Genomic DNA, 24,237 nt, shown 5'->3' on the forward strand with positions numbered 1-24,237 from the left:
GACACCAATACCTTTCTTTTATCCTCCAACCTCATTAAGTCACCGATTCTGAATGAGTCAACCAAAGAGCATTCAAATGCAACTGAAGAAAAAAAAAGAACAGTAAAACACTGGAAATCATGGAAATTATGAGCAACACTTTTGGTGTGTTTGCTTACAGTAATCCCTTGAGCCATGACAATTTGATAGCAGTAAATATTAGACAAATCAAAGTCTGTTCAATGTAAAAATCTTTTATTACACTTCATTCATATTGCTGTTGCAAAATCAAACAGAGGTGTCCACCAGAACAAAGATAAATGTGCTTTTACTGATAATGTTGCCTTGTGGGCAGTTACTCATAGCTTCTGGTCTCCGCTTGACACAAAATGATAGCGAGGAGATAAAAACGTACATGGGACAAAAAAATCAAAATCAAAAGTAGCCCAATATCTTTTTTTCTTTTTTCGTTTGTTTTTTTGCAAATTAAACATGTGAATAGCGTTGCTATGAAACCATTACTTGAGACATACAAATGAAAAACCATTCATACATCAAAAGAAAGTAATGCAAAGCTTTTTTAAGATGGTGTTAGAAAGTTAGTTCATGTGAAATCAGAAACCATATAACTTCACAGTCCAGGAAAAAAAATAACCAGGAAACAAATACTTAACAGAAATGAGTAGCACTCTAATCATATCTTAAAAACCATGGGTCTAACATAATTCAGTTCATTAAAACATCTCAGCACACTCTCTTAGTGAGATTGTCTCAATCATCTGTTGAAGGAAATGTACTTAATTTCAGCACCAATAATGGCACATTATAGGAAATGTGCACCCCACAATGGCTGCTGCGCTCTAAATGTATAAACCTGTAAGGACATTCAGCATGAACAATTCCAATATTAAATCCATAACTGTACTTTCACTAATTCAGTGAGAAACATCCAACTTCAGATACACATACACATTTGGTCATTCAGTTAACAGGTTATGATCACAGTTCAGATACCTGAGTGAAATGCCATCAGGGCAGTTTCTTACAATACTGCATGCAGTAACATTATTACTGTCATTTTATATTTACTTTATCTTTTCTATCATTTTCAAAACTCCTTACCCTCCCCTTTGGTTGTGAGCAAGATGAGGAAATCAGAAATAAATGGCAACAGTAAAGCACTCTCCTGCTATTCTGGGCTTCAGGGTGGGCTGGTCTTAATTTACAGATTGTATTATATTATATAGATACTAATCCACCGATTCACTTCATATGGATACTGCCAAGGCCAGCATCACAGTATTATAGATGTGAGCTGAAACACCATGTAAACGATTAGATGACACTCACCAGATAGGAGTCTAGCAACAAGGGCAGGGCCCAGCAGATTAATTCGATTTTAAATTGTACAGCGCACTGTAACAGCAGTGCAAAGTCTGAATGACAATGCTAAATATAGCCTCGCGGGTAGCCCTGCACAGGGACTTGGATAACACTGAGGATTTCAGAGAAGCCTGGTTTCTCATCCACACATTTATCCAGAAGAGGGGAGTGGCCCACATTTGTCTAATGACCAGCAGATACCAGATTATTTTCATGCAACCTTATTCATAATCACGCACAAGCAAAGCCTCCCTTAAACACATCCAGAGAAATATCTCTACTGTTACATCCAAATTAGATGGCAGCAAATCATCCCATCTTTTATTAGGCAAGCGAAAAAATGTGCACCTGTACCATAAAATGAACAATTTAAGTCCAGGAAATAAACATGAGAAGGTTCGACAGAAAAAGGATGAAATATAAATCTGCCATTAACTCAGAAACTGTTTTTAAAAGGTTTAGTTCAGTCTTTCATTCAATGCACTGCATGAGAGCCCATACATTTGGTATTCGGGTCCAGTATATATTAAGAACTGTATGGTAAAATATGATAAATGCACTTAAATAACAACTTACAACATTGTTGAGGTCTATTCTGGTATATTTTTTTCCTCTTATTCATGTTATTGATCTGCCCCCTTGTGGCTTGCAGGTGCACATACACATACACAAAAGCAAAAGTAAACTTCACTTCCCTTGTATTTCTCTTCATTCCTTTATGAAAGGACTCCACGTGGTCTCAAAGCCACAGAAAGGAGCACAGCACAGTCCAGACTATGACAAAATATTTCATAAGGCCCCGGTCACACCCGCCCAGACCTCCTGGTAAGGACGATACACCAATCATCACAAACGGTCAGAGCATTTCCTGCCCGACTCCCAGGAGTCCGCGCTGGCTCAAGCCCCACCACACGAGACAGACATGTGGGTCACTCCTTGCTGACTGCCTTCTGGGACTTCAGTGTCTTTAGCCAAAGCTCCAGCGCAAACTTTGTGCCTGTGCTCACCCTCTCCCAATCCTCCCCCTCCGCTGGGGCTCGCCTGCACAGCACAGACAGGGGCAGGGTGGCCTCCATCAGCCGGCCGGCCGGGGACACCTCAGACATGCTGCAGGACAGGAACACAGCAGAGCCTCATGCAGTGGAGCGCAGGTAGGGATGCTTAACTCAGAGCATGCCTTAGTGTGCAACCACTGTGTTCTGCTCCTAATTCCTCATTAGCACCTTGACTTCAGATTAATATGGTGCAGGTTTCCCCGCATTGTTTTTGACTATACAACACAAAATATGTTTGTGGTGAGAGTGCAAGGAGGAGACATGCATTAACAAAGATTAAAAAACATAAATTATAAAGTCTATGGGAATATTCCGTGCCCTTGAGTTACATGCATTAACACCCTGCAATAACCTGAGAAGAAGATTGCAAACGACAGGAGCATTTTACCACAAAGTCGGCGACGCATTTCCTGGCAGCACCACAGAATCATCTGCTCCATCCACAGCGGACACGATGGCTCTGACCTGGTCAGCGTCCACCCACAAACAGCCACTGACCTCCGCAGGCTCCGGGCACAGAGCAGCCTGAGAGAGAAGGGGAGAGAAGAGGAGAGGAGCATTTCATAAACCACCCCCGACCCCTCCCTCTCCTAAATCTGGAGTGGACCGGTAGAGTTATAATGATTTACACACAAATAAGGACAGAGATAAGCAGACTGTGTATACCTGGAGCTGCAGGTGTGAGAGGGAGCTGTGTACAAGAATATAAGAGACAATGTGATGTCTCTTTGGCAGCCCTCTGGACAGCATGGGGGGGTACACTGACTGGAGGGCAAGATTAATACAGAAAAATACTTCATTAGTGCTCAATATCAACTGTAGAGGTCAAAATGTTTTGGCTTGTATTGGCTTGTTAATGGTTGAGGCCACAAAATGCATTTATGAAGGCAAGTTACAGTTGTGTTCAAAATAATAGCAGTCCAACATGACTTACCAGATCAACCACTGTTTTTGGTAGAAAATATATTACTACATTACCAACAGACAACATTCATGATACACATGCTCCTGAGTCTGTGTAATTGAATAATTAATTGAAAGAGGCGTGTTCAAAATAATAGCAGTGTGGAGTTCAATTAGTGAGGTCATTCATTCTGTGAAAAAACAGGTGTGAATCAGGTGGCCCTTATTTAAGGATGAAGCCAGCACATGTTTGCATGCGTTTCCCTCTGAAAACCTGAGAAAAATGGGTCGTTCCAGACATTGTTCAAAAGAACAGCGTACTTTGATTAAAACGTTGATTGGAGAGGCAAGCGTCGTGATATGGGGATGTTTCTCTTACTATGGTGTCGGGCCTATTTATCGCATACAAGGGATCATGGATCAGTTTGCCTATATCAAAATACTTGAAGAGGTCATGTTGCCTTATGCCGAAGAGGAAATGCCCTTGAAATGGGTGTTTCAACAAGACAACGACCCCAAACACACCAGTAGGCGAGCAGCATCTTGGTTCCAGACCAACAAAATTAAAGTTATGGAGTGACCAGCCCAATCCCCGGACCTTAATCCGATTGAAAACGTGTGGGGTGACATCAAAAATGCTGTTTCTGAGGCAAAACCAAGAAATGCAGAGGAATTGTGGAATGCAACACGGATGTGAAGCAGTTCTCAGAAACCGTGGTTATACAACTAAATATTAGTTTAGTGATTCACAGAAAGTTTTTTCAGTTTATACAGTAAATATTTGAGTTTGTAATGAAAAATGCAGGCCCTGCTATTTTTTTGAACAGGCCAATATTCATTTTTCTTCATTTTCTGTAAAGTAATTAAAAAATTGACACATTTTTCTTGTTTTGATTTAGGATATAATGTGCAGTGTTCCCAATGCATCGAAATAAAAACTATTATAAGGATTTTGAGCTTTACTCACGTTTTTAAACCCACTGCTATTATTTTGAACACAACTGTATATGATTTCCATTAACATACAAAGCACATTTGGATGGGCAAAAAGGCACATAGGGTCCCCAAACGCCAAACCAATGAAGGGAACTAAAAACATCTGTACCAGTTTCTCACATTTTTGTTCACAAAATTAGTCAACATTAGTAGCACCACTTGTAAAATTCAGCTTTAAAAATGAGTGTTATGGTTAGGGCTATACTGCAATCGCTTCAGTGAAGGCAGAGCCACTCACACACCTCCCAGAGTCCAAGCAGCTGAGAAGAGACGGCCTCTGGGTCCAGCTTCAGACCCGTTTCCTCCTGCAGCTCCCGGAGTCCTGCATCAAGCAGCTTCCACACAGACAAGACCCTCATCACCATCACTCTGGCACTGAATTCACTTTCAAGCTTTCAGGACGACCGTGATATCGGAGGCCACTCAGATCTGAAGGTATGCGCTATCTCTCTACCCAACATGTTGTTCCTGTTTAAAACAGGAAATTCTGTAGGCATCGGTAAACTAGGCAAGCCTATGTTGCTATTTGCGTAATGTTCATCGTATCCTTATACAGGAAGGGTGGAGGGGTGAGGGGGAGGGGAATTTTCGGTTACTTTGACATTTTATATTATCGATTTATTTTTCCCAATGTAGAAGCTATACCCTTTCATCCAGTTCCACATGGCCACCTGCAAAACAGAAGAAGGGAAATCACTCCAGGATGACAAACCTGTAAACAACGTTCAGGAAAGACTATAATCTGGCATTGTCATACCGGGTGGGACCCACACATTGGGAAAAATCCTCAGGTTCGCTGCGCGTCGCGTGAGCAGCACCTTCTGGTTGACTGACTGCAGCAGGACAGCAACGCCCACGTCCACACCACTGCTCACTACGTCCGCTGGAAGCGTAGCGGCCTCTGTGTTCGAAAGGAACTTGAAGGGGCAGAAGGAAGCTCTCTGGGTGACAGAAGCAACAGTATACGTAATGGTTATAGTGTCAGATGTTTACACTGCGACATTGTAGTTATTACACTGCAAGTAAGTAAAATAACCACTTTTCATGACCACGCGGACAAATCACAACCATGGTGTGCAACACTATGCAACCTGTTCACGAAATATCTCACCTTGAGGGGTACTTCTGTCCCTTCTTTCCCGTTCTCGTGTCCGAACAAGAGGAATCGATTGTTTTCAAGAGAACAGCACACCTTTACCTGGTCATCTTGACAACCGGCAAAGTGCCCTGTTATACTCTGTATTGACAGAACATTTAATGGGAGTAAATTAATTGTGCTGTAGTGTATTGAAGCAGCCCATATAGTCAATGAGTAACTTAGCTTAATATTTATATTGTAACGTTAGCTTGCCCAGCTAGGTGGTGTTAACGCTACTCGGTAGTTAAGTTAGCTAACTACATAGCAGGGTGCATGTGTTAGGCAACTTAATATAAGATAGACTGCTCACTGACCTGTACGAAGCGAGCACATTGAGGAACGGAACTTTCCTTCGACAAATGGACAAGTATTTTCCTTACTTTCTCCATGACACTCACAGAACTAGGTATCTAAATAAGGCTAATGAACTCTCTGAATCCGTGAGGCATCGTGGCGAAATTGAAAGTAATTATGTCTTACGGAAGAGCGGATTCGTATCTTAGGTACTGCTGTAAGTACATCACATCTCATCTATATGTTCAAAATAAATCAGCTCATGATTTCCGGTGCATGGGTCAAACAGACTGTCCAGTTAGTTGACAAGCAAAATAATGCTTTTCACTCAAAAACAGAACTAACTGCTTTAAATCTGAGTGCAATTTTGTGGATACCCCTAATTTGCAACGTGAAATCGGCACGTAAGCAGTTATTGGCTACCCCTGTATTACACATTGCTGTGTGTAGTTGAACCCGCCCTCCGTGCGCACTGGCAAAGATCGTGAATTACAACAGGATTTACTTGCACTGTTTCGAACTGTTATATTACAGTTCGGTGGTGGACAGTACTGAACACGAGGTCGTTTGTATGTGGCTCGATCATAGACGGGCTCGATGCGGTTTTTTGCCTTCAACTGCATACTGGGGGCAGACAGCCGTGATTTGCTTGATTTTACTACCGAAGCAAACTCCTTTCTATCCTCCCAACCGAGAGTTGCGCCAATGGACCGATTTCAAAACGTTCGCTCGCTTTTAACTTTCCAAACGTTGTATTGTTCATCAATCAGGAATTCCCTAACAGGTCACATTCAGTCTAGTTTTTTATTTTATTTATCAATAAATCAATTTTAAATCAATACATTTACAGTAGGCTCCTCACAGTTATGAATTCTATATTTTTTGCATAATTACAATTACAATCATAATCATCGTTTTACATTCTTCTTGAATTATTTTCACTGCTTTTCACTCTTAACTTTCAAAAAGTTAAAAGTGGGCGAAAGAAAGAAGAAATTAAGGAACACTTAACGTTAACCCTGGTCACCTGCATGAGAGGCAATTGCACGAACCACAACACCAAATCTGCTCGCGAACCAGAGCGCCCTTTTAGGTATACGAAGCTGCTCTTCAAAAAAAATCTCCGATTGTTAAACAAAGATTATAATCATACCAGTGGAGGCTGGTGACTTCCAGAATTGAGGAGGCCATTTTTTTCCGCTTGCTCACTTCACTCGCGATGGAATGTTCCCTGTTCTCTTATCTGTCTTTGTGCTGGCCAAAGGCATACTATTTGGAGTGTAAGCTACAGTCAGAAAGTTCTGGCTGATGAAATTCATTGTGCAGAGCTTAGCCTTGTGCCTTCCTGAAGAAATGACATTGCTGTAAGTCTATGAGCCTGCCTGATAATTAAGCTGAGAAATGACATTTGGATGTAATATAAATGCCAAGTGAACATGTGTAAAAGGCAGGAATTTTAATTATGTAGTTAAAAACAATTTTGTTTAGCTTACATTTTTCATTCTTCTACAGCTTCAACATGTAATCACCAATTTAATCAAGTTTAGCATATAAAAAAGATAAGATAACACTTTCTTTATCATATTTAGTTTTATTCAATATATTTAATATAAAATATGTAAAAATATGGTTCCAGTTGGCTTTATCTAACGTTAACGTTATCCACTAGAGGGCAGCACTCTATTCGTATTTAGAGTGAATTTCCTCACAGAGCAACAATTCAGTAATTTGATATGGAAGATTATTAAATTGACTTGTAATAAAACGAAATGGACTACATTAAAAATAAAACTGTTCAATAAATCCCAAATGGTGTCTAACATGACCTATTGAATGTCATTCTCACTCCCTAGTATCTGGAATCTGCATATCTCCAGCCCAAGATCTCAAATTGCGCCAGAATCTCGCCGACTTCCGAGGTAGTTTTAAGCAAAAGTGTTTGGCCACAGGGATGATAGCCAGGGGTGTTCTCTAAATTTCCTGAAAAGCACAAGTTGATAGGACACTCGTAGCCACTATGGCGAGTGTTTATTTGACTGAAGTGACTAGCGAATTCTCAAAATGGCTTCTGTGTTGAATAGGAAAGGAAAGGATAGTTGATTCCAAATGAACCAGTAGCATGTGATTGGACGAACAAAATGTCAATCTTTCAGCCCTGGACACAATGCATGGTGAGGCCAGGCCTCCGTTGCCCACCCATTTTCAGTGATCTGGCCAATCACATATTGGCATGAAAAAAAATGCATTACATTGACTTCTATGAAAAGCTAATTTCCTAGGGGAGGCCTGGCCTCCCTTAATACAAACTGATAGGGAAATCTGGCCTGTTGCTTTACAATTGCAATATTGGGTTTTAGCCATGGGAAAATTTAGATTTATGAACAAAACTAAAATAATATGAATATAAAAAATAAAAAATATGTTTTTTGTTAAAATAAATAAATAAAATAAATATATTTATTGTTTTTTTTAAATCTCTCTCTTCTCTCAAATTATTGGGGAGGCCAGGCCTCCTCCACCTCTATGGAGGAGCCTCCACTGAATCATACTTAATGTGAGATTACCCTTTGACACGACCGTCTGCCCTCAGAATGCTGTTGAGGGCAAACTGTAGCTAACCCTGAATGTGAAGGGTGAAGGGTGGAGTCTCTTCCAGCCTGACTTCCTCTCACACATCAGACACAGAATCAAATACCGAAAACACATCGTAACGGGTCAACAAGCAGGCCAGGGCCCCTTCTACTCCAGACATAAGCTCTATTCCGCCTCAGTCCAAACCACAGGTCCCACCCTCTCCTACTATACTAACCCCACCCCAAGCCAGTTCACAAAAACCTTGGCAATAACAAGGTGGTCACCTGTTAAAATGAGATTGTATTCGGCCTACTTGTTACAAATTCACCAGCTTTATTATCAGTTTTCCTACATGCATATTATGGTTTGTTTGAATTAAAATTAAATATAGTTCATCAGTCATGTAACATGTCCTATTCAGTCTCTAGTTATGTTATCTTTATTTTAAATCAGTAATCAATAAATCAATTATTTATGAGTTTTATAACACCCAATACATTTACAGTAGGTACCTCACAATTATGAATTCAATATATTTTGCATAATTACAACTACAATCATAATCATCATTTTAAATTATCCTTGAATTGTTTTTACTGTGAATTGCAGGGACACAGGCAGTTGAAGAGGAAAGGATGTTATTACCCTCATAGTTTTAGAAAACTGAGATTCTGTTCATTATAATTGATGTAATCTATTCCCACCACATAGGCAGGCAAGCAGGCAGACAGACGGACACACACAGCCATATGACTGTTTTTTTTCTCCAGAGAGATAGTATTACATTAGAAAAGAAGAATAAGACCGTGACCAAAGATTTCTATTTGCACTGTCTCTGCAAAAAACTCGTAGTTAATGAAGCAAAAATGAAATATTTTTCTTTATCAGTTTATTTTCAAAATGAAAAGAACAGTTATTTTAAGTAAGATTAGAGTATCCATGCTGTAAAAGTTGTAGAAAAACATACAACAATAAAAATGACTTCATCAATAATTCAATTTATGACTCAATTTCACGTAAGAATTGGTAAGAATATGCAAATACAAAATGTGAAAATGTGATGACACTGATATACACAAAGCAGGAACAATAAAACAATAAATAAAACTGAATACAAAAATAAAATATATGCCATTAACAATATTCAATTTTATAAGGTAAATTAAAAAAAATCAACAATTAGCTTATGTATATGCAACCCATTTATTTTGAACTTTGAAAACACTAGCCCAACTTAATGTAAAAGCAATGTGCCATGCTTGGGAGATCTTATTATGATGGTATTATTATTATTATTATTATTATTATTATTATTATTATTATTATTATTATCATTATTATTATTATTACTACAGGAAACACATTCAACCAATAAATCCTTAAAAGCATATTAAACCATTAAAATTATATTAAACATCAATACATTCTACCAGTGCACTTAGCATCTGGTCTTTAAAAGATATTTATTTGCAAGTTTGTCTGTATTGCACATATTAACAAATAGCAAAATAGATTTTTACAGTAGCAAAGGGAGTAGGGTGTGGTTTCCTCTGCAAATTAAGCAACCGGAAGATTTCCCCAATGTCATTTTTTATCTGACAACTTCAGTGGCCGCATTCATCAGGCATTCAACAATTTCAAGAGTATTAGTTTGCTTGAGTCATAACATTGAGGCACATTACTGAATTTGACACAGGGTGGATAGGCCCTGTGCTTTACACAGACACACTGTGAGCTCCTGGCTGGACCCGGGTGGAGTGGTGCAGCCCACAGTCTCCTGGCTCCGCTCTTCCTTGCTCTATTTCAGCAAACTGCCAGGTGGTTCCTCCTCAGAGAGGGGGTCACACTCCTTAGAGCTTACTGCCTCATCGTCTGTGCTGGGATACCCCTGAAGAGCTGTTTTACCAGAACTCCGCTGATGATAAATATAGACTACACTTACCATCAGCATGCACAGAGACACCACCAATAGAAGGGTGACCACAAGCATTTCACTGAAGTAACTCTTGACATCACTTGAAGGGAAGGGGCTCTGAAATTGAATTAATGGCCTCCTATTGGAGAAGTTTTCATAGATCAGAGTGGATGAGACATCCTCTGCCTGAGTGGCTATGGCCACATCTTTTCGGACATTGGTTGATCCTGGTTGAATTTCTGCCCACACATCTATCACTTCCTCTCTCTCTGTCTCCGCCCACGCCTCCGTCACTTTCTCTCTCCCTGTCTCCTTCCACGCCTCCGTCACTTCCTCTCTCCCTGTCTCCGCCCACGCCTTGGCCACTTCCGCTGTCATTTCCGTGTCCTCCTTCATTGGCCCCAGACTCGGTTTCTGTGTTGTCATAGGCCGGCTCTGTATGGGGGTGTCGTTAGGCTTGAAGGATCGAGGGGAGACTTGAGAAACTTGCTTCACAGAGATGATGCGCAGGGTCTCTTCATAGCCGTTTTCGGCAGCGACGCAGTGGTAGGTCTCCAGCGTGTGGGGAGAGGCTAGGAAGCTCAAGCGGCCGTTTTCCTGCTGCAGGAAGGTGTCTGCCCGGAGTTTGCCATTGCGGCCCTCCCAGCGTAGCACCGCCAGTCTGGAGGCCCTCGGACAGTGCAGCTTCACCACGTCATTCATCTGCACATATATCACCCTTTCCGGGGGACCTGAAACAACCAGCAATCAAAGAGGAGCATCTGACATTTTCCATACTGGTATATACGTCAATATGTACAACACTTACTAACTGATCGACCACTGATGCTTAAATAACTGACCTCTGGCAGCAGTTATACTATTGCTCTTGGTAATGTTCTGTTTCAGGGACCCCGTGCACATGTTTGCATCAGTTATGCAAGGAATTTCCAGACCTCTACTTCAGTGGTGTAATAGTAATAAATAATAATAATAATAATAATAATAACAACAACAATATTAATCAAATGTATGCAATCAGTGATCAGAACCTGAGCGGACTGTGCCACACGCCTTCTTCACATTTCCCAGCTCCACATCCTGGGCTCTGAAAGCAACACACCAGCAGGGACACATCATGAGTGACACTCTCTGTTCACATCATAGCATTATGAATTTGTATGGCACTTATTCAGATCCTGGCTTCCTGTTGTCCTATCATCGTTATTGGCAGGTTATAATACAATATGACACTTCATTTAGATCTTCAGATCCTAATTTCATTACTTTGCCTTCTTAAACGAGGAATAGTATTCTGATCTTCAGTTATGCACTATGGACCTGATTTACAAAGATTACAAAACCTTTTAATGCACAAAAAAACTATAACATGATCAATGATTACTCATGTTATTTGCACCATTGGTTGTGTTATTAGTTTTGGCATGTTAATAGGGGTTTGCACATGGCACAAGGTCTTACAAAATCAGGCCCTATATATTCTCAGTCTGTAGTGTTGCTCTATAACAAAGCTCTGTACTGTTTGGGGCCATTGGCCTCCTGACCAACAGGAAGAGGTACTCACGCGCCAGAGGAGATGCTGGTGACTTCCGCACAGGTCAGTCGGTTGGGGTCCCAGCCACAGAAGGGGTCCCGGGCCAGCACACACTGAGCACAGGTTGAGTAGAATGAGCAGTTGGACACTGGAACCTGGAACACACCCTCGGAGGAGCCCACGAACACCACTCCCTGGGACAGCAGAAATACCCATCAGCATGGAGGATCAGGCCAGACAGACTGGCTCAGGATACACTACAGCATACTACTGCAGACTTGGGACTTTACAGAGGCTGACAAAATTCAATGCCCTCACTATACAAATATGGTGTGATGGTTCAGATATTCTTTTGGAGAGAATCATCAGCCCAGGACAGGGTTTCCTTGAAATGAAAAAAAGTTTATAAAAGATCACTGCTGATATATGTAGTTATGTAAGTCTGATGGACAGCAATTACATGTCCAGCCTGTTCCTGTCTATAGTGGAAGTTGTGCAATGATGCCTGTTGTTACATTCCTGCCATGATCCATCCATCTGTACAGCTCATCAACAGTGCATGGGAGGCTGATCAGTAATCTGCTTAATGAAAGATGTGTGGTAGGAAGAACAGAATGTGTCCTGTAACAGTGGGACAGGCAGAGATAGAGGGGAGGAGTGAAGCACAGTGAGACGTCAGGTTGGTGTGGTGTCAGTGTTAATGAAGAGAAGGCAGGGACAGGCTGCGGAGGAGAAGAAGAGAAAGAAGCGAAGGGTACCTTGGTGAGGGAGAGGAGAATATTTTTAACGGACTGTGGCTGCTTGAAGACCTGGATCTCCTCTATGATATGAGGCCCTTTGTCAGACAGCACTGTTTTGTGAAGGAAGCCAGATTCTAGAAGAAACATAGTCAAGGACTGTGAAGCAATCATTTTCTTGGGAACACAAGAGTCATATAGTAAGTAACACATTGAGATATAAAATTGTAGCAGGGTTTCAGCCAGTATTGAGATAAATTATAATTGTTTACTGTAAATTGTGTGTGTGTGTGTGTGTGTGTGTGTGTGTGTGTGTGTGTACCTTTGGGAGAGAGAAAGAGAGACTGATTGTCTTATCCTATATTATCATATTTTGTTAAGCAGCATTCTTTAACAAATTGTTTTTCAGTTTTCAATTGGAGGCTAAACATCAAAAATTGTATGACAAGAAGTGTTATACAATTCATATATTCTATTGTCTCAGCAATTCATATATTATTGTACAAAAATAATGTACCTGCTGTGTAAAGAAAGTATTGTTACCACCCCTTCTCACACCACTCACCAACATGAATCACACCGGCATGGGAACTGACTACCTAGACGACACAACTAGCTGTGTGGATGGGGACGCTCAGCTCATGTCTTACCAGTGAGTAAGAAGAGCACCGTGAAGTCCCTGCCACTGGCTGCCCGTGTCCTCTGGGCCACGACTCTGCTGTAGAGCTGGTCAGGAGACACCAGTGACGGACCCCGGTCCGCTGGCTGCACTCTGCCTTCCGCCAGGAAGTTCTCCTTCACAAAACTCAGCTTGTCGTCGGAGGCATCGTGTAGTCCACACTGCGCAGAGACACCAAATAGAGGGGGAATGTGAGCATCAATTATCTGTATATAATAGATAAATAACAGTTTAAATATTGATAGTTGTGGTTGTACTACTATACTGTACATAAGTAAAACTCACTTACTGTTTTTTAAGTAAAAAATGAAGGCAATCAATTTTATGGTCTGAATGGCTTGTTTTCCTCCTCAGATATTATTTTGTTCTTAAGTCCAAGAACATTGTTATGTTCTCTAACTCAGAAAGGATAAATCATTGTTCTACTTCTTTAAGGAACCAGCAACACTTGCCTGCCCAGGACTGGCCACCTTCACTTTGTGAGCAGAGTCCCAACGCAGTGTGCCCCGGTTAAGCGTCTTGTAGTTTCCAGCAAACACTCCTTTTATGTCCCCAAGTCGAAACTTGCACACTGCTGACTGCCCTGAGGCCACTGGCCTGGTTAATACAGAAAGGCACACGGAACACATAACCTCATCTTCCAGTTATCAAAGAATAGCTTTACACATCAGCACCGCTCATAAGTGATTGTATTGTCACTCCATTTCTATTGCTAGGGATGTATTAACAAGTGTTAGTCACCCCTTAATTTCACTTTGCAAGATAAGTAAGAATTATACGCTATTTTAAAAAGGCAATAAGAACATCTTGATTTTTAAAATAAGTATTTACATGTATTATTTGTTAGCTAGCGAAGAGGGTTCTTGTAAGTTTCATACTGTGTCAGTAGCAAATCTTTTTTGTAACTATTTACAATGTATTCCATTGTAAGTGTTCAATAAACAATTTTCACCTCTTATTTACTTAGACCGAACATTTATTTCTGTCTCACCACTGTGAGCTGAAGATGCCATAAAACAGTGTGTCGTCTGGAGGAGCGCCCTCTGGTGGTGGGAGGGTGACCATGTCCTGGATGATATTGAATGGCAAGTTTGTGTCAGCCTGGCAGAGGAGCTGTGCCTTGGCAAAGGTGGTCCAGCGCTTCTGCAGAGTTAACTTCCCTCCCACATCACTCTGCCAGAAAAGAAACATTTTCCAAACCTCAAACAAATGCAGCAATGAGGGTGGCAATGAAAACTGTACTGGATGAAATGGTGAATGACACATCCCGCCTCCAGAACAATGATTTATCGTTAATCTTTAATAAACCATGATCAAACGCCTTTTTTGTCTCTGATATAGAGGTCAATAAGACCAGTTGAGTTGAGTCCAGTTGAGTTGAGTCCAGTTGAGAGGCCCAAAGGAAGTGACTTACCGTGCAGACCTGGCCAACTCGAGAGACGGTGTAGTCATTAATGAATGTATATTCCATGCCTGTCTCCCTAAAGAAGTAATACACTTTACCCTCACTGGGGACGAAGGTAGAGCTGACGAAAGTGGGCTCTGGCAAGACAAAAAAAATAATAATACAAGAGTGAAATAATAATACAATTAATGGAAGCCAAAAGTAAGCCAATAAGACTCACTCCAGTCTCAAAGCTGAAGACAAAGTAAACACAGGTTCAGGGCACACACATTTTCTTTCAGGACTGTTTTGCACTTTGGCACTCACAGATGCTACTTATACATGACACTTCATTGCACCTTTCAACTGCATGTTTTGTTAAACCTATGAATAACCCACAAAGAAGGATAGAGTGCATGGAAAAGCAGTAGAGTGGAAAATAAATGGATCTCCTGGAGGTGCTCACCTGACAGCCAGCCCTGTTGGTCGTCTAATTTCAGACTCCTTTCACTCAGGAAACGTGAGATAACTGGTCGGTCACCCAAAAAGTTTGACACAGTCCCCGTGTACAGCTCTCCATCTAAGGACACAGAAGTAAAAACAAAATGTAATAATGAAATTTTTCATTTTCCTGTAGTTTTTTTTTATTTTACTTTTTGTTTATCAAAAACATATCACATGAGAGGCTACAAATGGTTGACATGGATAGTTTCACACATTTATTTTGTGATTAACTATACGTTCAATAGATTTAATATCTCATTGAACTTATTAATTAACATATAAATGGGGCATGTCTCTTTAGCTATACCCAATTCACTGTACAGTAGTACACAGTGCATGGATCTTGCTGATAGAAAGGTCAACTAGCAACATTGTTAGTTAAATGTATTCATATAACACTGCAACCATTGGGAAATAAAATGACAAATACAATTAGATAGGGCTGGTTGAGAGACAATTCAGACCTGTAGCTCACTAGCTAACAACAAGCATGCCCAGGCTTGCCAAATAACAAAATATAATGGGGTGATTGAACTGTGATACACTCGATTAAAGTGTATCACAATAACTACGGTGGCTATCTTGCTGACTACGCTAAAGGAGCGTAGACTGCCAACAGCACAGACTAAGAAACACATATTGTTGCCATTGGACAATGTGGCACAGCTCCACCTTTAGCCCAACCCCACCCGTATCTCACCAACAGCAATGGCTGTGCTCCTCTGGTGCGGGTTAAAAGGGCAGCGCCCTCGATTATCCTCTCGTGTCTCTTTCGAGTTGCTCAGAAGGGTAAAAGTCTCGGTGTTCTGAAAGAGACCAAGATGGAGAGATGCGGTCATTCTATCCAGGAACCAACACATCATAGTAACTTATTCTAGTCTGGTCTCAGTGTCCACCTTTAGTATCTTAAAGGTGAGGGAGCATTAGTGGGACAGAATCACACTTTCAGTGTCTTCACTCTCTGTCATTGTATGACCCCAGGACTCCAGTGGAAAAGGCCTTGCACTAGTCATCTATAACACTGTCAATGTTATCACATAAATATCGCATGTAATCACCACCACACAGTCCATCTCCAGAAACTATGGAAATGGCTGAGACTATATCTTTTTTTTTCAGAGACAATTCAATGTATAGGAATCTCAGGGAAAGCTGCAGATGTTTTCTTTGCAAGTCGATCTGAACATGTTATAGTTATATGATGTTAACATTCTGTCAATATGCCTGCAATATTGCAGGCTCATTGGCTTTTAGGACAGAGGGAGGGAAGAGGGTGAAGAGGTAGAGTAAGAAAGCCATGGGTTTTACTATGAAGTTGCAGGTGGGATTGTAGGCAAAAGTTCCGCAGGCATAGATGTGAGTGGTATTCAGGAACTGCAGGACCCGGACAAAATTGTGGCAATCCATCTGCCAAAAAAGACAAGGTCAAGTCAGAGAGTAGCCCACAATTCACAATTTCACTAGAGGTACACTGCCTGTGCCTGTTCATTTCCTGTTCCCCGAAGTCAGCCTGTGCCTGTGGCGTGAAGCATACTCACCGATTACTTCTTATTACAGCTCAATTTCACACCCAAGCCTAAAATATCTTTATATCAAAAATACATTTAAATTTTTTTTTAGATACAATCAACATTTGTCTTTCATTTTGACTAACAATTTCTAATTTAAAAAATGTTCCAAAAACAGTTGGAGGAGTTCAGCATTCACAATTGAATTTAACAAGCTGAGTTTACATACACTGTAAATCAAAGTTAAGGACAAATGTTGATGAAATAAAAAGGCCATTATTCTCTGATCTTACCTCACTCTTTCCTTTCTCAGTGCAATCTCGAAGCTCATTCTTTTCTGGTGACCAGTCAATCTGGAAAGGAATGTGGAGAGTTATACTGAAGTGGCAAATCACCATGCTCCTCAAACATAATCTCATGTCTGCCACCTATTGTTTTATACACCACTCATATACCCCTGGTTAGGCTACACCTGTTTTTCTCTAGCTATGACATAGTATATAAATATTCAAAGCAGCAGTTTGTTGTGAAGTAAAGATGTCTGATGAACACTGTCGGGTGTTTCCAAATACTATTCTCAAGACAAATAAGGCATAAAAATGAAAGTAACCTGTCTCTTTATCTCCATGATGCCCGGCTTGCTGACATCCAGAGAGAGCACGGCATCTCGTGCCCCCACATACAGTGTGGCACCGTCATCACTTAGCAACAGTGTGGTGCTGTTCTCCACACCAGGAGTAGTGAAACGGGTGACAGATCTGCCCGAGGTTCCTGGGGCACAAGGAACAAACAGAAGAAGTAATTTACAACTGGTGTGCACATATGAGTTCACAATAACAATTTTTTTCTGAACCCTTTCATTTTCATTGTTAACAACTCATAAACCAAACAAGTGAACACATGTGTATACAAAGTCTATGCATACTTATTTGTCCTTGACAGACGTGAGTGAGCATTTAGAACAAAGACCAATACTATACGAATACTGATACAGCAGTTTTAATAGCAGCTCACCATTCAGTGTAAGATGTATTGACGTGCATTGTGTCACTGTTGTCACTAGAGGGCAGCTTCAACACAGGAGAATGACTAATGGTGCTTTGAGGCATGGAGAGCTTTGTTTCATGTTGCCTTCATCCTATTCTTAATATACATTCAGGTTCCACTAGGTGAGATAGTGTACTTCCATCATACTAGAGCCGCATGCAAGCATATGAGCAAATCAAATGAATCAAAATGAAGACTAAGGAAATACAGGACCACCACTCTTTAACTGAGGTGATATTTACATTGCATTACATTATACATTACATGATTTTCATAATGCCACTATTTTGTCAGTGCCATCGTAGGCATCTTCTATGAATATAATGTCATTATAGTATATTTCATTTGGACTTCGGCACAAATACTGATCAAAACTATTATTGAAAAATTATTGTTGTACGAAAAAAGTAAATGTTTCTACTCGTGGGGCTTTTGAGGCTGACACCATGCAAGTTATCTATATTTTTGATACTGATTTCAGCAAAGCATTAAAAGTTAAGTACTACTTAACACAGTGCTCTGTTGCGCAAAGTAACCAAGTGGAGATGACATATCTGTTTCTTGGAAGAACTCTTTTATTGGTGCTCACATGCGGTCAAAGATCTTCATTTGCAAGTTATTAATATGTACGCGTGCACCCTGCTCCACGTCAGCTGCAGCTGCAGACCACTGCACACAGAAAGCATCTCTTCCACAATGGCCATTACTGGAACAACAGGTCATATGCAAAGCACAATGCCCATTACTGAAACAACAGGTCACATACAAGCACAATGTCCATTACTGAAACAACAGGTCACATACAAAGCACAATGGCCATTACTGAAACAACAGGTCACATGCAAAGCACAATGCCCATTACTGAAACAACAGGTCACATACAAGCACAATGCCCATTACTGAAACAACAGGTCACATACAAGCACAATGTCCATTACTGAAACAACAGGTCACATACAAAGCACAATGCCCATTACTGAAACAACAGGTCACATACAAAGCACAATGCCCATTACTGAAACAACAGGTCACATACAAGCACAATGTCCATTACTGAAACAACTGGTCACATACAAAGCACAATGCCCATTACTGAAACAACAGGTGACATACTAAGCAGGCACTACACCTTCATACATAGTTGGGTACCCATGAAACCTGCAATAATGCAAATCTATAGCATGCCACAGTGGATCAAGCTGGTGCAAAAATATAACAATGGAATGAGTAATTCATAATTACACCATTGTGTCAAGTTTGTTACAGTAGCCTACAAGAAAATAAAAATTGCATTTGCTGAAAAGAACTGGCTAAACTTGCTCAACTTTATTTCATCAAAATAATAAGACAGCCATTTTTAAACATGTTCTTCCTACTTATTACAACTGCACTGGATTACACAAGATCTTTGAGCAAACTGTTGAATCCAAAATGAGGTCAGCTTCCCATGACCAAACAAAATTACTGCAGTTTTTTTCTGTAATGACTGGTATATCTTCACTGCTAATCAATACAAAGGCTGTTTGTGGAGAATAATATATTTTTGAAAGGTGAGCAGATGTAGGGAACAGAGAAAAAAAACATTATTATTTTTATGGCCTTTCAGGTCCAGGTCTGACTATATGCAAACATACTGTACTACACAGGATCTAGTGCACAGGTCTCTATTTGCACTGTAATGTTACTTAGAGACAGTATACCTCCTGAACTACCTGAGTGGGGTACATGTTTTGGAATTCAAGTACAGGACACTCCAGGAGGAATACACATGGGCACCAAATGTGCTGGTGCCCAATTAGAACTAAAATATCTTTACGTTCAAACGGTCAGGATGAAAGAGGGAGAGAGTGAGAGAGACGAGCACAAATTAAAGAGTGGGCTTCCATCTACACTTCCTGCGTGCGTGTTCCAGAACTGGAGGGAAAATACCAGAACTGAGGGGAATTTTAAGAGAAACATGTTGAATGACTTTGCATTCAAAGCTCACAGGTTGTTGTGATACTGCTGCTACTCTAGCACAGGTAGCAATAATATTAATAATGCACAGTACAGTCTGTAGGTATATAGACTGTCACATTTGTGTGTTGTTTTGACTCTGCACTCCAGGTAATTATATTTGAAATAACTGACAGCTTTAATTTGAGGATATTTACAACCATATTTAGTAGGGTCACCCACTATGGATGTACTATGCTGGAGTTCAGAGCCAAAACAACTGTGTCACAGCTCAAATACTCACAGACAGCACTGTTGATATTATGAATGCTACTAAGTCCTAAAACCTGAAAGTTAGGGACTGCAAATGACCTCATTAGCTAACTCTGGCACATGTACATTGATGTAGAAAATGAAAATGTTGATTAATGTGCACTGTCCCTAGTAAATAAATAAATAATGGCTGTTGTAATTGTAGTACAATTATTTTTGCTCATATTTGTTTATTTGTGCCCCATAAATTGGGCAAAAGAAATTGTGTCAGTTAGGATATAAGGATATTTTAAGAGATTTATCAGTTGGGGTTCTTTAATTTAGTGGATAGGTAGTAAATCTGTAAAACCTTTAGCAGACATGTAAAACTGGGTCAACAGAGAAACGTCCTGTTCAGAGAAACGAGACTAGCAAGTACAGCATTATTTCCTTATTGCTGATGTCATTCCTGGTTTCAGAAGTAGGAAGTGAGAAAGGAACAGAGAGTCAGAATGCCAGGGAGCCTAACCACAAGGGCATGAGCCCGAGGAGACCTAGAAGTGTGTGTTCTCAGGTTAACTGCTGCTCTCTCCATCTTTCATCTGCCTCCTCAGCCAACCACACTCTTAGAGGATGTGGCCTCTGGGCCTCAGAGGCAAGTGATCCTGCAGGATGACTCATCTCTTGTGGTTATTTTCCCATAGACACACTCTCAAAACATCAAAAATGACCGTCAAAGCTTTATAATCAAAACTCACTGAGTGTGGGACTTTATAACAAGCTGGACCTACATTTCTGCTCTCATTATTTTATACCACGCTCCTTATCTTAAAACGACTTGTCTGGAAGTTCTGGAAACATATATCACCCTATTTCTCTCCTACAACAATACTGTTGTTACATCTATGCATTTCAAAGGTCAGTTCCTGAAGGAACATTCAAAAGGACTTCTATGTTGCTGTAACAAAACTATAAATCACAAAGCTGTGTGTCACACGCTGTATTGGTTTTTGCACTGTGAAGGTGTCAAATGAGAGCTTGGAAAGTAGTATATTGTATGTGGATGTGTCCAACTTAATTACTCGTTAATTAAGATGTCCACTTTGTGTACTGTATTACTGTAATTTGCTTCTTTGACCTCAAGGACCTATGATTTCACATAAAAAAAATGTTTTTAAGGAAACACAAGAGGTATCATAACATTTCTAAAAAACATAATCCATCACTGAGGTTGCTGAAAAAATCCCTTTCAAGAGCAGTGTGACCCTTAAATATGTCTGAAAATCAGGATGCAGTACACTGTGCCTGGTATTCTCCATTCTAAAAACATGAAAACCATCTTGTTCTGGGCCAGAACAGAAACGTGCAGTAGGGCAAATGTCTCAGCTAGACATCAGACTTCAAAACTATGACGCACTACTAGCAAGAGCAATATGCAATCATATTCAGCATTTGTGGTAGCAGTTTTGAGGAACTTATGCAATACTTCTTATTTTTCATATGTCTAGCATGTATACACACTAAGCATGGCAGTCTCTGCATTTCATAGTATACAGCATTCGTAAGATATTTGATTGAGGATGAAATTATTACTACATTACATTACTGTACAGAACACAGGTCAGATAAGGTGCAATTCACATAAAGCATCAGTTATCCTTATCCACGATCAAGTCTAGTTCAAATGATCAATATAGGCAGAAGTCAAAGTTATGACTTGAGCTTTGTCATAAATTAGAATTTGTTATAAAACATAAAATAATGTTGCCTCAGATCAGCTCATGCATGGTACATTGTGTATTGCCAAATAGCTTTAAACACACACAAGCAAAATTAATATGCATAAGCATTGCACTGTGCCATCCCTCAGTAGCTACCTTCATCAATTAGATTGATATTTAACCTTCAGTACCAAATATTTCTCATACAAATATTTTCTCTGCCATTGAATCCTGTCTTTTAACTAAAGACATTACAACCACAGGCATTGCTCACCAATGTCAAAAGATGTTCGGGGGATGAGCAGCCCCTTGCAGGAGTCCAGAAGTCCCAGCAGAACCAGGACATGCCATGCTAGTGCCCAGCGCACCATGCTGACACGCAGGCGAGAAGGAGAGTTTGTGATCGGATAGATGAGTGTCTGTGCCCTTGTGTGGTGTTGGCGATGTCTTGCTCTGATACATCAGATATGACAAGAGCTTCGGAAGAAATGAGCAGAAATGAGCTCGCTACTTCCTCTGCTCAGCAAGCATGAAAATCAACCACATCTTAAGCTAATGGGGGAGGGAGACAAGAGACACATCTCAAACTGTGAATGGCAAACAGAACACACTGGGTGCAAAACGCATGATTAGATGGAACAGTGTTTGTTCAATAATTTCACAATATCACATTCTGAAATGGTTAAAAGGTATAGTGTTCTGGTTAAAAACTGAGATCTTTGTTCAGACACTTCTCATTTTACCCTATTATTATTTTATTATAGGCATCAAATTTTCACCTTCAAAATATTTTGGATATGAATCTTATAAGTTGCTCAGTGATAGAGACACAACCGCACAGGTGAATACAGTGGTTTCAGAGAGTATTCAGACATCTTCAGATTTTGCACACTTGTGAAGTAGCATGTCCAAAAATACTCTTCCTTTGAGACCTACCGGAAAGTGTTTTGCTGCACATGTGGTCCACCACCTGAAATAGCCATATAAAGAAACCGCAGCAAACATTTACATTACATTTACATTTACATTTTAGTCATTTGGCAGACGCTTTTAATCCAAAGCGACTTACAAGTGCATAGGTTCTACCACAAGTCAAAGCATCACATCCAGAACTAGGAAAATACACCTGGACTGCTGTTCTAAACATATAGTCGTCATCATAAGTGCAATTTTTTTTTTTTTTTTTTTTTTTTTCATAATGAGTCAGTTGCATGTCTCTGAACGGGGAAAAACGTCTCATGTCTCTGAATGGGGAAAAATGTGATCTAAGTGACTTTGACCGTGGCATGATTGTCGGTGGCAGACAGGGTGGTTTCAGTATCTCAGAAACTGCTGATTTCCTGGGATTTTCACACACACTAGTCTCTAGAGTTTGCAAAGAATGGTTCAAAAAACATAAAAAATCCAGTGAGCAGCAGTTCTGCAGACAGAAACAACTTGTTAATGAGCGATGTCAAAGGAGAATGGCCAGACTGGTCAAAGCTGACAGGAAGGTGACAGTAACACATTAGAACAATGGTATGCAGAAGAGCATGTCTGAACACACAACACATTATAACTCTAAGTGGAAAGGCTACAGCTGTAGAAGTCTAATAAATACCTAATATAGTACTCAGTGAGTGTATAAACTAGGAAGTAGACAGAAATATACATAGCAGAGGAAAAAGTGCTCAGAGACATGCAAACAACGTGCTCAGAGACAGGTTTCCTGTGGTTTCTATACTTAGCTATTGCAGGTTCGGCACTACCTGATCACAAGTGTCATGTATTTTCATACATTACACTTCCTCCAGCCATCAGCAATCTCCAGAAATGACACCAGAGCAGACCTCTGCCGCCACTATATTAATGTACCGTTGACTGGAACATAGCTGCTATATATGTGATCATGCTTTCACTTCATCTTCCGTATGCACTAAACTGGGGGCAGTTGAGCAGAGACAGATTCAAACTTGTTTCTATGTAACAAGATTTATTGCAATAAATAACTACTATTAATTGTCTTTAAGTTTTGTCATGTTACCCTCCTGTGAAATCCAGCTATGTCAGCTTAAACAAAGCTGGTCATAAGCTGGTCTAGCTGGATATGAGTTGGTCAAGCAGCATGTCCAAGCTGGTCATAAAGCTGGTCTAGCTCGGTATAAGCAGGTCAACCAGCTAGTGCTAGTAGCTTGTCTGAGCTGGTAGCTGGTCAACCAGCTGTTTCAAAATATAGCTTGGGCTGGTCAAACGATTTCAAGTTGGGAGCTGGTCTGTACTGGTCATCCAGCTACACCATGTCAAGCTGGAAGCTGGTCTAAACTGACCGACCAGCTACCAGCCATTTTAAACCTAGTTCAGCTGTAGCAGTAGAGTATTTATGTTATTTGTGTTAAGGCAATGGCAGGGACATTGAGAACTAGAAAATAAAAACAAACCTTCACAAAGAATAAAACAGAAATATCTACCCACCATTTCACAGGTGTCACGTGTGCAACATGCAGTTTTCATCTTGCTACTTGGTAAAGACAAGTGATTCTGCTTTCTGGCTTTTAGGATCACAATATCACTGTAGACCCACCTCACTGATTAGATTATGAAAGATTATGACCTTTTACTATGGCTTGATTTAAGCAAGGTTCTCATAGTTGGTGACTTAAATTGTTTCTTTTTTCTGTTTATTTTCTTATTTCTCAGTCTCATAACATTTATCTTGACTT

At 40.3% G+C, this 24,237-nt stretch overlaps 2 protein-coding genes across 3 annotated transcripts; both read right to left on the minus strand.

Moving 5' to 3' along the window:
* Positions 1 to 217: 217 nt before the first annotated feature.
* nudt17 (nudix (nucleoside diphosphate linked moiety X)-type motif 17) lies at positions 218 to 6,678 on the minus strand. 2 transcript variants are annotated; one of them, XM_061247316.1, is made up of 8 exons: positions 5,769 to 6,678; positions 5,428 to 5,553; positions 5,074 to 5,233; positions 4,962 to 4,987; positions 4,559 to 4,651; positions 3,084 to 3,182; positions 2,806 to 2,942; positions 218 to 2,469 (listed from the first exon to the last, which is right to left on the minus strand). In XM_061247316.1, the coding sequence occupies exons 1-8, from the start codon at positions 5,841 to 5,843 to the stop codon at positions 2,292 to 2,294; spliced, it is 894 nt and encodes a 297-aa protein (XP_061103300.1). In that variant the 5' UTR covers positions 5,844 to 6,678; the 3' UTR covers positions 218 to 2,291. The 2 variants fall into 2 exon arrangements, with proteins under 2 accessions (XP_061103300.1, XP_061103291.1); XM_061247307.1 differs by having other exon boundaries at positions 5,074 to 5,257.
* Positions 6,679 to 9,194: 2,516 nt separating this feature from the next.
* Positions 9,195 to 23,583, minus strand: LOC133135592 (semaphorin-4A). The gene is made up of 16 exons (XM_061253119.1): positions 23,287 to 23,583; positions 22,475 to 22,508; positions 21,813 to 22,015; positions 17,194 to 17,354; positions 16,877 to 16,936; positions 16,384 to 16,482; positions 15,776 to 15,881; positions 15,038 to 15,151; positions 14,602 to 14,729; positions 14,179 to 14,360; positions 13,640 to 13,784; positions 13,159 to 13,348; positions 12,530 to 12,645; positions 11,802 to 11,965; positions 11,269 to 11,324; positions 9,195 to 10,968 (listed from the first exon to the last, which is right to left on the minus strand). Exons 3-16 carry the CDS (start codon positions 21,907 to 21,909, stop codon positions 10,121 to 10,123), a joined length of 2,466 nt encoding a protein of 821 aa, XP_061109103.1. The 5' UTR covers positions 21,910 to 22,015; positions 22,475 to 22,508; positions 23,287 to 23,583; the 3' UTR covers positions 9,195 to 10,120.
* Between the last annotated feature and the right edge of the window lie 654 nt (positions 23,584 to 24,237).

This window comes from Conger conger, chromosome 1, assembly GCF_963514075.1.
Source record: "Conger conger chromosome 1, fConCon1.1, whole genome shotgun sequence".
In the NCBI taxonomy this organism is placed as follows: domain Eukaryota; kingdom Metazoa; phylum Chordata; class Actinopteri; order Anguilliformes; family Congridae; genus Conger; species Conger conger.